Consider the following 15,514-nt stretch of genomic DNA (forward strand, 5'->3'; position numbering starts at 1 on the left):
TGCTGGGGAGTTTTTTCGTAGCCACTTTGCTTCTACATCTGCATTGCTTGCTCTTTGGGGATTGAGGCTGGGTTTCTGTAAAGCACTTTGTGACAACTTCTGATGTAATAAGGGCTACATAAAATACATGTGATTGACATGTATATCACATCAACTGACTGGTTATTCTGATGTTGTTCATACAGGAGACCATGTTGAGACATTCTCTACATCCAGAGAGCAACAGCAGGAAGATCACAGAGTGAAGAGGTCTCACCACTGCCCACATTGTGAGAAGATTTTCCCATTTCTATCAAAGCTAAAAATACATCTAAAAATACACACTGGAGAGAATCGGTATTCCTATACTGACGGTGGGAAGAATTTTACAACATCCAAGGCTCTGACAGTTCATCAAAGAGTGCACACAAGAGAGAAGACTTACTCCTGCTCTGACTGTGTAAAATGCTTCACAACATCAACTTGGCTAAAAGTTCATCAGAGAACACACACAGGAGAGAAGCCCTATTCCTGCTCTGATTGTATAAAATGCTTCACAACATCAGCTAAGCTAAAAGTTCATAAGAGAACACACACAGGAGAGAAGCCTTACTTCTGCTCTGCCTGTTCGGCGAGTTTCTCTCATATGTGCAACTTAAAAAGACATGAACGTATACACAAAGAGAAGATTTACTCCTGCTCTAACTGTGCGGCGAGTTTCTCTCTACTGTGCAAATTAAAACGACATGAATGTATACACACAGGAGAGAAGCCTTACTCCTGCTCTGACTGTGGAAAGAGTTTCTCTCGACTGGGCCACTTAAAAACACATGAACAAAAACATACAGGAGAGAAGCCTTACTCCTGCTCCGACTGTGGAAAGAGTTTCTCTCTACTGGCCCACTTAAAAATTCACCAATACATACATACGGGAGAGAAGCCATACTCCTGCTCTGACTGTGGAAAGAGTTTCTCTCGACCGGGCCACTTAAAAACACACGAACAAAAACATACAGGAGAGAAGCCTTTCTCCTGTTCTGACTGTGTAAAATGCTTCACAACATCAACTGAGCTAAAGGTTCATCAAAGAACACACACAGGAGAGAAGCCGTACTCCTGCTCTGACTGTGTAAAATGCTTCCCAACATCAACTAGGTTAAAATTTCATCAGAGAACACACACAGGAGAGAAGCCTTTCATCTGCTCTGACTGTGCAGCGAGTTTCTCTTTACTGTGCAACTTAAAGCGACATGAAAGTATACACACAGGGGAGAAGCCTTACTCCTGCTCTGACTGTGCAGCGAGTTTCTCCTTACTGTGCAACTTAAAGCGACATGAACGTATACACACAGGAGAGAAGCCTTATCACTGCACTGACTGTGAGAAGAGATTCTACAGATTGGGCCATTTAAAAAGACACCAATGTGTACATAAAGGAGAGAAGCCTCATCAGTTCTCTCAATCCAGCTGAGATTGGACTTCATTCTCATGTCATTAAATAATTGGCAAGGATGAATTGGATCAAATGAAAAAGCGTAGAACACTTTTGTAATCCTATAGTTTCTCACTTTGAGAGAACTGTGCAGAGGAAAGGGAGCGTTATAGAATGTTAGCCTCTCTTTACTTTACTGATCAGTGTGCACCTTGTCAGTTTTGGTGAGTTTTGTTAGTTTCTACTGTAAAGATATTGAGATTTATTTACGGTTGAATATTTTCTGTGAGACGTCTCACAATGGAGTCTGATGGTTGACTGGGTGGTACTGCTTCCCTCTGCAGTTTTCTGTGGGAATGAGCTAGTAGACACAACATACTCTGAGTGTACCAAACATTAACGACACCTGCTCTTTTCATGACATAAACTGACCAGGGGAATGATGATCGCTATGATCGTTAATAAGGTAGTTTTTGTGTATTTATTATGGATCCCCATTTAGCTTTCAGCAAAAAACAAGATACTGCAGTTGCAGTGGGCTAAGAAATGAAAACACTGGAGAATTTTAAAAACATTGCCTGGTCTGATGAATCCCTGTTCCTGCTGTTTCATGCTGATGGGAGGACTGGGGGAGGAAACCACGAGGACATACATCCAGTGGTGGAAAAAGTACCTAACTGTCAGACTGAGTGAAAGTTATGAAACCTTAATAGAAAATGACTCAAGTAAAATGACTCACCCATTAAAATACTACTTGAGTAAAAGTATTTGGTTGTAAATATACTTAAGTATCAAAAGTAAATTTATGAATCATTTCAAATTCCTGAAATTAAGAAAACCAGATGGTACAATTGTATTGTTTTTTATATTATGGATAGTCAGGGACTCACTCCAACACTCAGACATAATTTACTAACAAAGCATTTGTGTTTAGTGAGTCTTCCAGATTAGAGGTAGTGGGGAGGACCAGGGATGTTATCTTGATAAGTGTGTGAATTGGACCATTTTCTGTCCTGCTAATCATAAAAAATGTAACAAGTACTTTTGGGTGTCAGGGAAAATGTGTGTAGTAAAAAGTACATTTTCTTTAGGAATGTAGTGAAATAAAAGTTGCCAACAATATAAATAGTAAAGTACAGGTGCCACCAAAAACTACTAAAGTAGTTATTTAAATCATTTTTACTTAAGTACTTTACACCACTGCATGCATCCATGCCGTGTGTCAGCATTGCAGGCTGGTGGTGTGATGGTTGGGGTGTGTTTTCAGGCCACACATTGGGCCTCTTGATCAAAGTTGAGCAATGTTTGAATGCCACAAGATATCTAAACATTATTGCCAATCAGGTGCCTCCCTTCACTGCAGCAGTGTATCCATCTGCAAATAGATTTCTTCAGCAGGATTACGCCACAAGGCTTGTCCAGGAATGGTTCCAAGAACATGACAGTGAATTCAGTTTACTGCAGTGGCCTGACGAGTCATCAGATCTCAATCCAATTGTTCATCTCTGGGAGGAGATTGAACGAGCTGATGATGATCAGTTTTCAGCATTTAGTTTTGGTGGATTATTTTATATTACTATATAACTTTTTGTTTAATGATAAACAGGCTATGAATCGACTACTTGTATTTATTAAATTGTCTTTTAATACTAGATTCATTATTTTAGTCATTGATGATGAATGTATTTGAATAACTGTATTGAAGTTAATTGATCTGGCGGCAGGTAGCCTAGTGGTTAAGAGTGTTGGGTCAGTGTTAAGAGAATTTTGTTCTCAATGTTCATAAACTGAACTTCAATTCAAATACTCTGTCTGTTACCAATAATTTGTAAGGTTCTTATTGAAATGAAACGGACAGAGGCCAGTCTACAATAGTCAGCAAAGTTTATTTACAAGAGCTCTGCCCATCATTTTATGTACATTGGTTTATATACCTCTCATTTCGTCATAAATGTCCCTCCTCCTCTCAGACGATGACAATGCTGTTTTACAAGTCTTCTCCTATGCATACAAGGCTTATCATATGCTACAACATGTTACACAGTCTACTGCAAGCCCAACGGTTTCTCCCCTCCCTGGGTGGGGACCAGACATCTTTCATGTTGTTAGTTTCACAGTGGTCACAAGTTGTCTGTTAACACTTCCTCTTTGCCTATGTACAAACATTCTTCATCAGTCAGGGTAGAATTCAGTTCGTTACAGTCCTATCATTACTTTTAAATGTAAACATCATTTAGTCATTATACGTAAAATTCCTAACAGCCAGTAACTGAAAGGTTGCTGGTTTGAATCCCGAGCCGACTAGGTGAAAAATGTCATTGTGCCCTTAAGCAAGGCAATTAACTCTTATTTGTCCTGTAAGTCGCTCTTATCCAGAGATCTGCTAAATGACACAAATGTAATGAAAAATGTTTGTACGTGAATTTCTGCTGGGCAACCTCCTCTCTTGTGTATAATTAAATTAAATAAACTGTTTGATGTGAAATACTGTATATACACAACATTACCACTTTGTTGACCGTGTCCCTCTGGCCAGGGTCATAGTCAGCTAGACTTTGCAGCTGCTGTTGTTAGTAGCCTACAGTTTCCATGCAATACAGCATGTCAGATCACTAATGATTAGATGTACAGGCTGCTACATTTTTGTAAGAGTTTTTGCTTGTGTCCCTTAACTTTTCCTTGTGGTAAAAATGATGTGGGTAAAACAAAGTGTGAATAAAAAGTGTGAATCTCGGAACATCGTAGCACCATTAAGTGCAGGAAATCCACTTACCCAGTTGCGGCCCACTTTTTGGAAGCGAACCACTCGATTTCGTCCCTACGTTATATCGGCATCGAACATGTCAACCCACCCTCCCTATGAGAAGAGGTGACCTCGACAATTTATTAAAACGAGAGGCTACCTGGATCTTTCATTTAAAGACCCTTGCTCTCTTCGGTCTCAGCGTAGACTTTGATCTGAAGCCATTGTTGTGATGTTGCTATTCATTGTAAATGTTTGTTGGCCTATGTAAGAACATTGTATCTATGATCGTATGCTCTCATTCATGTTTTTGATATGTTATTTTCATCTGAGAATTAACCAATGATATCAGGGCACACCCGGCCATGATTACAGACACCTGTGTGTCCTTTAACACTATATAAACTAGTGACCCACAGTGTTTCTCATTATACCCTGATGAAGACCGCTTGTCTGTCGAAACGTTGGATATTAGGTTATTAAATTATTGCGTCTGAGCTTCTAAAGGGTCTCTCTCCTTTCCTTTTCAAGTGTTCTACTCCGCTAGACAGCAGGTGTTCCTCAACTCAACTCATCAGGTGTTCTACTCCGCTAGACAGCACCTCAACTCACTCATAGCCAGCACCTCAACTCATCAGGTGTTCTAGCTAGACAGCACCTCAACTCATCAGGTGTTCTACTCCGCTAGACAGCACCTCAACTCATCAGGTGTTCTCACTCCAGCACCTCAACTCATCAGCTAGCCAGCACCTCAACTCAACAGGTGTTCTCAACTCATCAGGTGTTCTACTCCGCTAGCCAGCACCTCAACTCAACAGGTGTTCTACTCCGCAGCCAGCACCTCAACTCATCCTCAACTCAACAGGTGTTCTACTCCGCTAGCCAGCACCTCAACTCAACAGGTGCACCTCAGCACTCAACTCAACAGGTGTTCTACTCCGCTAGCCAGCACCTCAACTCAACAGGTGTTCTACTCCGCTAGCCAGCACCTCAACTCAACAGGAGTGCGCTTCTTTCACCTCCAGGTCTCTGTTTGTAAGTCAGCCACTCAATGTTAGTGATGGCTGTTTAACAGTCTGATGGCCTTGAGATAGAAGCTGTTTTTCAGTCTCTCGGTCCCCGCTTTGATGCACCTGTACTTCGCCTTCTGGATGACAGCAGGGTGAACAGGCAGTGGCTCGGGTGGTTGTTGTCCTTGATGATCTTTTTGGCCTTACTGTGACATCAGGTGGCGTAGGTGTCCTGGAGGGCAGGTAGTTTGCCCCCGGTGATGCGTTGTGCAGACCTCACTACTCTCTGGAGAGCCTTATGGTTGTGGGCTGAGCAGTTGCCGTACCAGGCGGTGATACAGCCCGACAGGATGCTCTCGATTGTGCATCTGTAAAAGTTTGTGAATGTTTTTGGTTACAAGCCAAATTTCTTCAGCCTCCTGAGGTTGAAGAGGCGCTGCTGTGCCTCAAACACCACACTGTCTGTGTGGGTGGACCATTTCAGTTTGTCCGTGATGAGTACGCCAAGGAACTTAAAACTTTCCACCTTCTCCACTACTGTCCGGTCGACGTGAATAGGGGGCTGCTCCCTCTGCTGTTTCCTGAAGTCCACGATCATCTCCTTTGTTTTGTTGACATTGAGTGTGAGGTTATTTTCCTGACACCACACTCTGAGGGCCTTCACCTCCTCCCTGTAGTCTCGTTGTTGTTGGTAATCAAGCCTTCCACTGTTGTGTCGTCTGCAAACTTGATGATTGAGTTGGAGGCGTGCATGGCCACGCAGTCATGGGTGAGCAGGGAGTACAGGAAAGGGTTGAGAACGCACCCTTGTGGGGCCCCAGTGTTGAAGATCAGCAGGGGTGGAGATGTTGTTACCTACCCTCATCACCTGGGGGCGGCCTGTCAGGAAGTCCAGGACCCAGTTGCACAGGGTGGGGTTGAGACCCAGGGTCTCGAGCTTAATGACGAGTTTGGAGTGTACTATGGTGTTAAATTCTGCGCTGTAGTTGATGAGCAGCATTCTTACATAGGTATTCCTCTTGTCCAGCGTGGTTAGGGCAGTGTGATTGCGATTGCATCGTCTGTGGACCTATTGGGGCTGTATGCAAATTGGAGTGGGTCTAGGGTGTCAGGTATGGTGGAGGTGAAATGGTCCTTGACTAGTCTCTCAAAGCACTTCATGATGACAGAAGTGAGTGCAATGGGGCGATAGTCATTTTTTCTTGGAACAGAAACAATGGTGGCCCTCTTGAAGCATGTGGGAACAGCAGACTGGGATAAGGATTGATTGAATATGTCCGTAAACACACCAGCTAGCTGGTCTGCGCATGCTCTGAGGATGCGGCTGGGGATGCCATCTGGGCCAGCAGCCTTGTGAGGGTTAACATGTTTAAATGTTTTACTCATGTTGGCTGCAGTGAAGGAGAGCCCGCAGGTTTTGGTAGCGGGCCGTGTCAGTGGCACTGTATTGTCCTCAAAGCGAGCAAAGAAGTTGTTTAGTTTGTCTGGGAGCAAGACGTTGTGGTCCGCGACGGGGCTGGTTTTCCTTTTGTAGTCCGTGATTGACTGTAGACTCTGCCACATACCTCTCATGTCTGAGCCGTTGAATTGCGACTACTTTGTCTCTGTATTGACACTTAGTAATAATAAATAATAATATATGCCATTTAGCAGACGCTTTTATCCAAAGCGACTTACAGTCATGTGTGCATACATTCTACGTATGGGTGGTCCTGGGGATCGAACCCACTACCCTGGCGTTACAAGCGCCATGCTCTACCAACTGAGCTGATTGCCTTGCGGAGGGAATAGCTACACTGTTTGTATTCGGTAATGTTTCCGGTCACCTTGCCCTGATTTAAAAGCAGTGGTTCACACTTTCAGTTTTGCGCGAATGCTGCCATCATCCACGGTTTCTGGTTGGGGAATGTTTTAATAGACGCTGTGGGTACAACATCACCGATGCACTTGCTAATAAACTCACTCACCGAATCAGCGTATTCATCAATGTTATTTTCCGACGATATGTGGAACATATCCCAGTCCACGTGATCGACACAGTGATCGACGCAATCTTGAAGTGTGGAATCCGATTGGTCGGACCAGCGTTGAACAGACCTGAGCACAGGCGCTTCCTGTTTTAGTTGCTGTCTGTAGACTGGGAGCAACAAAATGGAGTCGTGGTCAAATTTGCCGAAAGGGTGGCGGGGGAGGACTTTATATGGGTCGTGGAAGTTAGAATAACAATGATCCAGGGTTTTGCCAGCCTGGGTCGCGCATTCGATATACTGATAGAATTTAGGGAGCCTTGTTTTCAGATTAGCCTGGTTAAAATCCCCAGCTACAATAAATTCAGCCTCAGGATATGTGGTTTACAGTTTACATAGAGTCAAATTAAGTTATTTTAGGGCCGTCAATGTGTCTGCTTGTGGGGGAATATACACGACTGTGATTATGATCGAAGAGAATTCTCTTGGTAGATAATACGGTCGACATTTGATTGTAAGGAATTCTAGGTCAGGTGAACAAAAGGACTTGAATTCCTCTACTTTGTTAAAATCGCACCCCGTCTCGTTAATCATAAGGCATACACCCCGCCCTTGTTCTTACCAGAGAGATGTTTGTTTCTGTCGGCGCGATGCGTGAAGAAGCCAGGTGGCCGTACCGACTCTGATGACGTATCCCGAGTGAGCCATGTTTCCGTGAAACAAAGAATGTTACAATCTCTGATGTCTCTCTGGAAGGCAACCCTTGCTCGGATGTTGTCTACCTTGTTGTCAAGAGACTGGATATTAGCGAGTAGTATGTTTGGGATCGGTGCGTGACCAGAAGACCGCTCCGCCTGCCCCTTCTATACTGTACTACTGGGACTATACTGAGGGACTATACTCACACACTGGATTCAACTAATCAACTCAAGCCTTTGAACTGAATAAGGTATGTGAGTGTGAGGGCAAAAACATACATGTACACCCTTTGGGACCAGGATTGGGGAACACTGCTGTACTGAAAGTCCTCCATCTTCAGAACTTCACTGTTGAAGTGCACATTATTGGGATTGTATACAGGGTGAAGAAACCAAGGTGGACATTTGTAATTTGATTGAACTATTCCTTAAATTACAGTTCCTTTGGAGTTACATTTAGTTAGAGGTGCATTTGCTCTAAGCATGTCCTATAAATAAATATTCATTTATTTTTCAAAGAAAACTGCTTTTGTCATCTCTTAAAGACTTTTTTTTACTTAAGTTCTTTAGTTTACACCACTGAGGAGGTGGCGGCGGCATTAGTAGTAGCATCTACCGCCTTCTTGTGGCATGGGATAGGGCCATCCCAAGGATCCCGGAATGCACGGAAGGTTGCACTGTGGTAGTGGGGAACAGGAAGTTCCCGGCACGCGGGCACCATTCTTCAGAATAACGAAAGCCCCAGAACGATGCAGTCAAGAAGATAACCTTTGTATGTGTCCGTTTCAATTTACTACTACAGGTATGTAATAGCGCGTTTAAACTTTACAATATCGAAAGAACATGTCATTCCATGCTAGGTAACAAATACATTAAGGTATTGTCACGTTTGATGTGTAATTTTTGTCAAACCGAGTGAAGAATGTGGTTAACTATTTTACAAGTCACATAGCTAGAGACGTTGGGTTTGTCTGAGTTGATGTACATTTTTCTCAAGGTAATTTCATAAAGAATCCATTTATTTGAGATTTTTTTGTTGTTGCATGTTATTGGTTTTGTGTAAAATTAACAAGCTGGTAAAATGGCGGCCCCCTCTCGGTCTGTTACTGTAGTGTGAACCGGTAATACAATTTTTTTTGATTGAAATAATACAATGAAGACGCGGTTGTTCAGGAAAATAGTAACTGTGCTGCCTAAAACAAACCGTGACCTTGTAATGTACTACATGGTTTTGGAGTCATTTTATGTGAATTTATGAAATCTACTATAAAGTGCTCTTACGTTGTGTGTCTAATGTGAATGAATTAATGTTTTCAAATCACATTTTATTTGCCACATGAGCCGAATACAACAGGTGTAGACCTTAAAGTGAAATGCTGAATACAACAGGTGTAGACCTTAAAGTGAAATGCTGAATACAACAGGTGTAGTAAAGTGAAATGCTGAATACAACAGGTGTAGACCTTAAAGTGAAATGCTGAATACAACAGGTGTAGACCTTAAAGTGAAATGCTGAATACAACAGGTGTAGACCTTAAAGTGAAATGCTTACTTACAAGCCCTTAACCAACAATGCATTTTTAAGAAAATACCTTAGAAAAAGTAAGAGAAGAATAATTAAAGAGCAGCATTAAATAACAATAGCAGAGCAATATACAGGGGTACAGTCAATGTGTGGGGGCACCGGTGTCGAGGTAATTATGTACATGTAGGTAGAGTTATTAAAGTGGCTATGCATAGATAAGAGAGTAGCAGCAGCGTGGGTGGGCGCAAATGCAAATAGTCTCGGTAGCCATTTGATTAGCTGTTCAGGAGTCTTGTGGCTTGGGGGTAGAAGCTGTTTAGAAGCCTCTTGGTCCTAAACTTGGTGCTCTGGTACCGCTTGCTGTCCGGTAGCAGAGAGAACAGTCTATGACTTAGGGTGGCTGGAGTCTTGGACAATTTTAGGGCCTTCCTCCAACACCGCCTGGTTTTGAGGTCCTGGATGGCAGGAAGCTTGGCCCCGGTGATGTACTGGGCTGTACATACTACCCTCTGTAGTGCCTTGCAGTCAGAGGCCAAGCAGTTGCCATACCAAGCAGTGATGCAACCAATCAGGATGCTCTCGATGGTGCAGCTCTAGAACCTTTTGAGAATCTGAGAACCAATGCCAAATCTTTTCAGTCTCCTGAGGGGGAATAGGATTTGTCATGCCCTCTTCACAATGGCGTGCTTGGGCGGCAGGGTAGCCTAGTGGTTAAAGCGTTACAAGTTCAAATCCCCGAGCTGACAAGGTACAAATCTGTCGTTCTGCCCCTGAACAGGCAGTTAACCCACTGTTCCTAGGCCGTCATTGAAAATAAGAATTTTTCTTAACTGACTTGCCTAGTTAAATAAAGGTAAAATTAAATTGAAAAAAAAAAATGTTAGTTTGTTGGTGATGTGGACTCCACGGAACTTCAACCTGCTCCACTACAGCCCCGGTGTAGTACGATTCGATCTTAGTCCTAATGTTAGTCCTGTATTTGTTGTCAATGTTTAGCTACCTGAAATGAGATCCGTGCTTAATTTGGACAGGAGCTCACCGGAGCAGAATACTTACATTTCTACTGCTTGAGATCATGTTCCTCTTATAGAATATTAGCTCAAAAGTCATGTGTAGCTCCTGCTCCTAAATATAAACATTACCGGCACCCAAAATGAGCATGGGCACCTATTTCAGTCCAAGTCAAGCACTGAATTAGATAATTGAACAAGAAGAAATATAATATATATTTTAGGGAATAAAGTGCCAGAACTGTCAAGAAAATAACTCTTGTGTTTGTCTTTATTACTACAGACCGACTCAGATTAAGTCTGAGTCCGTTAATGTCAACAGTGAGGACAAACCCAGCCTGCCTCTCTCCTTCCACACTGAGTACAAACCTACAGTCACTGGGTCCTGATTGTGACAGTGGAACCCAGTTTGCGCTGCAGGATCCAGAGATGGCATCAGTGAAGCTGGAAGACTGCAGTCAAACACTGGAGCTGAATGTCAACATTAAAGATGAAGAAGAGGTTTCTCATGGTAAGAAGTTTGTTGTTCATTCCAACTTCCCACTGTGCATTAAAAGTTGCAGTAGACCTGTTTCATGATGAACTGTTTCAATGAGAAGGTAGATGTTATTTCATGCTACTGAGACCTGCATGGTTTGACACCAGTATTGTCAGCATTTGTTTTATTCACAGGGACATCTGGAGTGATCAGAGTATTACATTTCTTCAAGGTAACCTTTTATTTAACCAGGTCGGCCAGTTGAAAACATGTTCTCATTTACAACTGCGATCTGGCCAAGATAAAACAAAGCAGTGCGACACAAACAACAACACAGAGTTGCACATGGAATAAACAAACGTACAGTCAATAACACAATAGAAAAATCTGTATGCAGTGTGTGCAAATGAGGTAAGTTAACAAATAGGCCATAGTGGCGAAGTAATTACAATTTAGCAATTCAACACTGGAGTGGTGTGAAATGGAGCAAAAAATAAATAACAGTCTGGGGATGTGGTAGTTGGATGGGCTTTTTACAGATGGGCTATGTACAGGTGCAGTGATCTGTGAGCTGCTCTGACAGCTGGTGCTTAAAGTTAGTGAGGGAAATATGAGTCTCCAGCTTCATTGATTTTTGCAATTCGTTCCAGTCATTGGTCGCCTTTCCTTCCAGTTCTCTGTTGCCGAAGGAGGAATTGGCTTTGAGGGTGACCAGTGAAATATACCTGCTGGAGCTCGTGCTGCTATGGTGACCCGTGAGCTGAGATAAGTTGGGCTTTACCTAGCAAAGACTTATAGACGACCTGGAGCAAGTGGGTTTGGCGACAAATATGAAGCTAGGGCCAGCCAACGAGAGCATACAGGTCGCAGTGGTGGGTAGTATATGGGGCTTTGGTGACAAAATGGATGGCACTGTGATAGAGTGCTGGAGGCTATTTTGTCAATTACATTGCGGAAGTCAAAAATCGGTAGGATAGTCAGTGTTATGAGGGTATGTTTGGCAGCATGAGTGAAGGAGGCTTTGTTGCGAAATAGGAAGCTGATTCTAGATTTAGTTTTAGATTGGAGATGCTTAATGTGAGTCTGGAAGGACGGTTTATAGTCTAACCAGACACCTAGGTATTTGTAATGGCCCACATTACAATGGTCCACTAAGTCAGAACCATCCAGAGTAGTGATGCTGGGCAGGTGAGGGCAGTGATCGGCTGAAGAGCATGCATTTAGTTTTACTTGCATTTAAGAGCAGTTGGGAGGCCACAGAAGGAGAGTTGTATGGCATTGAAGCTTGTCTGGAGGTTAGTTAAGTGTCCAAAGAAGGGCCAGAAGTATACAGAATGGTGTCGTTTGCGTAGAGGTGGATCAGAGAATCACCAGCAGCAAGAGCGACATCATTGATGTATACAGAGAAGAGAGTCGGCCTGAGTATTGAACCATGTGGCACCCCCATAGAAACTGCCAGAGGTCCGGACAACAGGCCCTCCGATTTGACATACTGAATTCTATCAGAGAAGTAGTTGGTGAACCAGGCGAGGCAGTCATTTGAGAAACCAAGGCTGTTGAGTCTGCCGATAAGAATGTGGTGATTGACAGTCGAAAGCCTTGGCCAGGTCGATGAATACGGCTGCACAGTATTGTCTCTTATCGATGGCTGTTATGATATCGTTTAGGACCTTGAGCGTGGCTGAGGTGCACCCATGACCAGCTCGTAAATCAGATCGCATAGCGGAGAAGGTACGGTGGGATTTGAAATAGTCGGTGATCTGTTTTTTAACTTGCCTTTCAAAGACCGAGAAAGGCAGGGCAGGATAGATGTAGGTCTGTAACCGTTGGATCTAGAGTGACTCCCCCTTTGAAGAGGGGGATGACCTTGGCAGCTTTCCAATCTTTGGAGATCTCAGACGATACGAAAGAGGTTGAACAGGCTAGTAATAGGGGTTGCAACAATTGCGGTGGATCATTTTAGAAAGAGAGGGTCCAGATTGTCAAGCCCAGCTGATTTGTAGGTGTCCAGATTTTGCAGCTCTTTTAGAACATCAGCTATCTGGATTTGGGGGAAGGAGAAATGGGGGAGGCTTGATCAAGTTGCTGTGGGTGGTGCAGGGCTGTTGACTGGGGTAGGGGTAGCCAGGTGGTAGTAGATTTAAAGAAGTGAAGTAGACAAACTGCCAGTGTTTTAAAAGTTCTATGAATGAAGGATAAGCAGCCCACAAGTGCTCAGCATATGTGGGAACTCCTTCAAGACAGTTGGAAAAGCATTCCTCATGAAGCTGGTTGAGAGAATGAAAAGCTGTCATCAAGGCAAAGGGTGACTATTTGAAGAATCTCAAATATAAAATATACCTTGACTTGATTTTTTTTAAATTTACTACATGATTCCAAATGTGTAATTTCATAGTTGTGATGTATTCACTATTGTTCTACAATGTAGAAAATAGTAAAAATAAAGAAAAACCCTTGAATGAGTAGGTGTTCTAAAACGTTTGACCAGTAGTGTAAGAATTCAGACCCTTTGCTATGAGACTTGACGTTGAGCTCAGGTGCATCCTGTTTCCATTGATCATCCTAGAGACGCTTCTACAACTTTGTTGGAGTCCACCGGTTATAAATGAAATTGATTGAACATGATTTGGAAAGGCACACACCTGTCTATATAAGATCCCGTGTGTCAGAGCAAAATCCAAGCCATGAGGTTGAAGGAATTGCCTGTAGAGCTCCATGAAAAGGGTTGTGTCGAGGCACAGATCTGGGGAAGGGAACCAATACATTTATGCAGCGTTGAAGGTCCCCAAGAACACAGTGGCCTCCATCGTTCTTATTTATATATATATATTTTACACATTCATTAGTTCCAAATAGAGCAATCAACAATCACAATCCCCCCCACACACACACACACCCCCCAACCCGAAAATAGACAAAAACATAACCAAACACTAACAACAAAAGTCCTCACATTTCCAATATTAAATAATAAATCCAAAGTACGGAGTAAAGGGTCTGAATTCTTATGTAAGTGTGATATTTCCATTTTTGTTTGTATCATATGGTTCAAATAGTTCATTTAAGTTACTTTTAGAAGCACTTAACATAAGGGCTGTGTTTCGTGTAGGCTTACCCTGGCGTGACGTTTTGATAACTGTGTACATTTCTCTTGGACAAGGTGACTTATCAATATATTAGACTGTATTTCTTCTCAGATTTGAAAACGGTGATTAGTGTCAAAGTAGACGTCATGCTAAACTACAAATCCCTGCAAGCTCCTGCACATCATCTCTAGCTGACACCTTTGCTAACAGGTATTGTGTCAATTTAAAACTTGCACAAGACAGTTCAGAGAATTGTCAATTTCAATACATTTAGCCTATTTATTCATTACTAAATTTGGTTAACATTATTTAATCCAGAGATCCTTACCTTTTGTCTTGATTTGGCAGTCTTGTCTAGACCATCAGAATTTTGTAGTTGTTTATTATAGCCACATTAGCAGCTAATTACATGTAATTTTTGTAGGGGTAAGTACAGGCAAATATATTGATCATTTTGTCCTAGAGAGATTTACATGGTTATCAAAACACCAGGGTAGGCCTACATGAAACACAGCCCTTGTTTAAGTGTTTCTAAAATCCCCTATGAGAGAAATTATTGGAACCATTTTCCTATTTGACTGCTATGTGTTTTGCGAATTAGGATTTATACTGTGGTACTCGATTGGTATACAGCTACCCGAAGCTAGTGGGGTGTGGATGAGCTGAGGCACGTGGTAAAATGCTTCATTAAGGTGGGCTTTTTATCATTTATAGCCGCTTTTTATCATTTATAGCCACGGTTGTCAATTGCACTGCAGAAATGGAACATTATTGCGCTCAAATCTTGTACACAAATTTGTGTACATCCCTTTTTAGCGAGATTTTCTCCTTTGCCAAGATAATCCTTCCACCTGACAGGTGTGGCATATCAAGAAGCTGATTAAATGGCATGATCATCATTACACAGACGCACCTTGTGCTGGGGACAATAGTAGCTGAGTAGGGGCTGCCTTGGCAGCAGCTAATGGGGATCCCTAATAAATACAAAAATGCCACTCATATAATGGGAAAGGCCATCTCAAGGATCTCTGAATGCACGGACGATTGCACCGAAGATTTTTTTTTTGCTCAGGGTAAAGTCTACAAAACTTAGTCCACTCTTGTTTATAACAGATTTTAGTTCTGGGAACAGAAAACTGTATCGGATGTTTCATTGACCAGAACATTTGCTGAATGTCGGCCAAAGTCCTTCTCGTGCCATCTTCTCCCACTGCCGGCCAGTGGGCTTCCTCTCACTACCATAGTTGGTATACTCATTACCATAGTTGGTATACTCATTACCATAGTTGGTATACTCATTACCATAGTTGGTATACTCATTACCATAGTTGGTATACTCATTACCATAGTTGGTATACTCATTACCATAGTTGGTATACTCATTACCATAGTTGGTATACTCATTACCATAGTTGGTATACATTACCATAGTTGGCATACTCATTACCATAGTTGGTATACTCATTACCATAGTTGGTATACTCATTACCATAGTTGGTATACTACCATAGTTGGTATACTCATTACCATAGTTGGTATACTCACTACCATAGTTGGTGTACTCACTACCATAGTTGGTGTACTCA

General features: G+C 42.4%; 1 protein-coding gene across 6 annotated transcripts in view; it reads left to right on the forward strand.

Moving 5' to 3' along the window:
* LOC118370515 (zinc finger protein 239-like) overlaps positions 1-15,514 on the forward strand; it is a 57,857-nt gene that overhangs the window by 9,061 nt on the left and 33,282 nt on the right. For 3 of the 6 annotated variants that reach the window (XM_052505252.1, XM_052505255.1, XM_052505254.1), the window contains one exon: positions 186-3,896. The exons of 1 other annotated variant lie outside the window; for it this stretch is intronic. In XM_052505252.1, coding sequence (XP_052361212.1) covers positions 186-1,450 — 1,265 coding nt within the window. In that variant the 3' untranslated portion in view covers positions 1,451-3,896. Of the gene's footprint in view, positions 1-185; positions 3,897-10,647; positions 10,876-15,514 lie in introns of those variants that run through there. 2 more of the 6 variants (XM_052505253.1, XM_052505256.1) reach the window with 2 other exon arrangements.

Source organism: Oncorhynchus keta, unplaced genomic scaffold (genome assembly GCF_023373465.1).
Source record: "Oncorhynchus keta strain PuntledgeMale-10-30-2019 unplaced genomic scaffold, Oket_V2 Un_contig_229_pilon_pilon, whole genome shotgun sequence".
In the NCBI taxonomy this organism is placed as follows: Eukaryota; Metazoa; Chordata; class Actinopteri; order Salmoniformes; family Salmonidae; genus Oncorhynchus; species Oncorhynchus keta.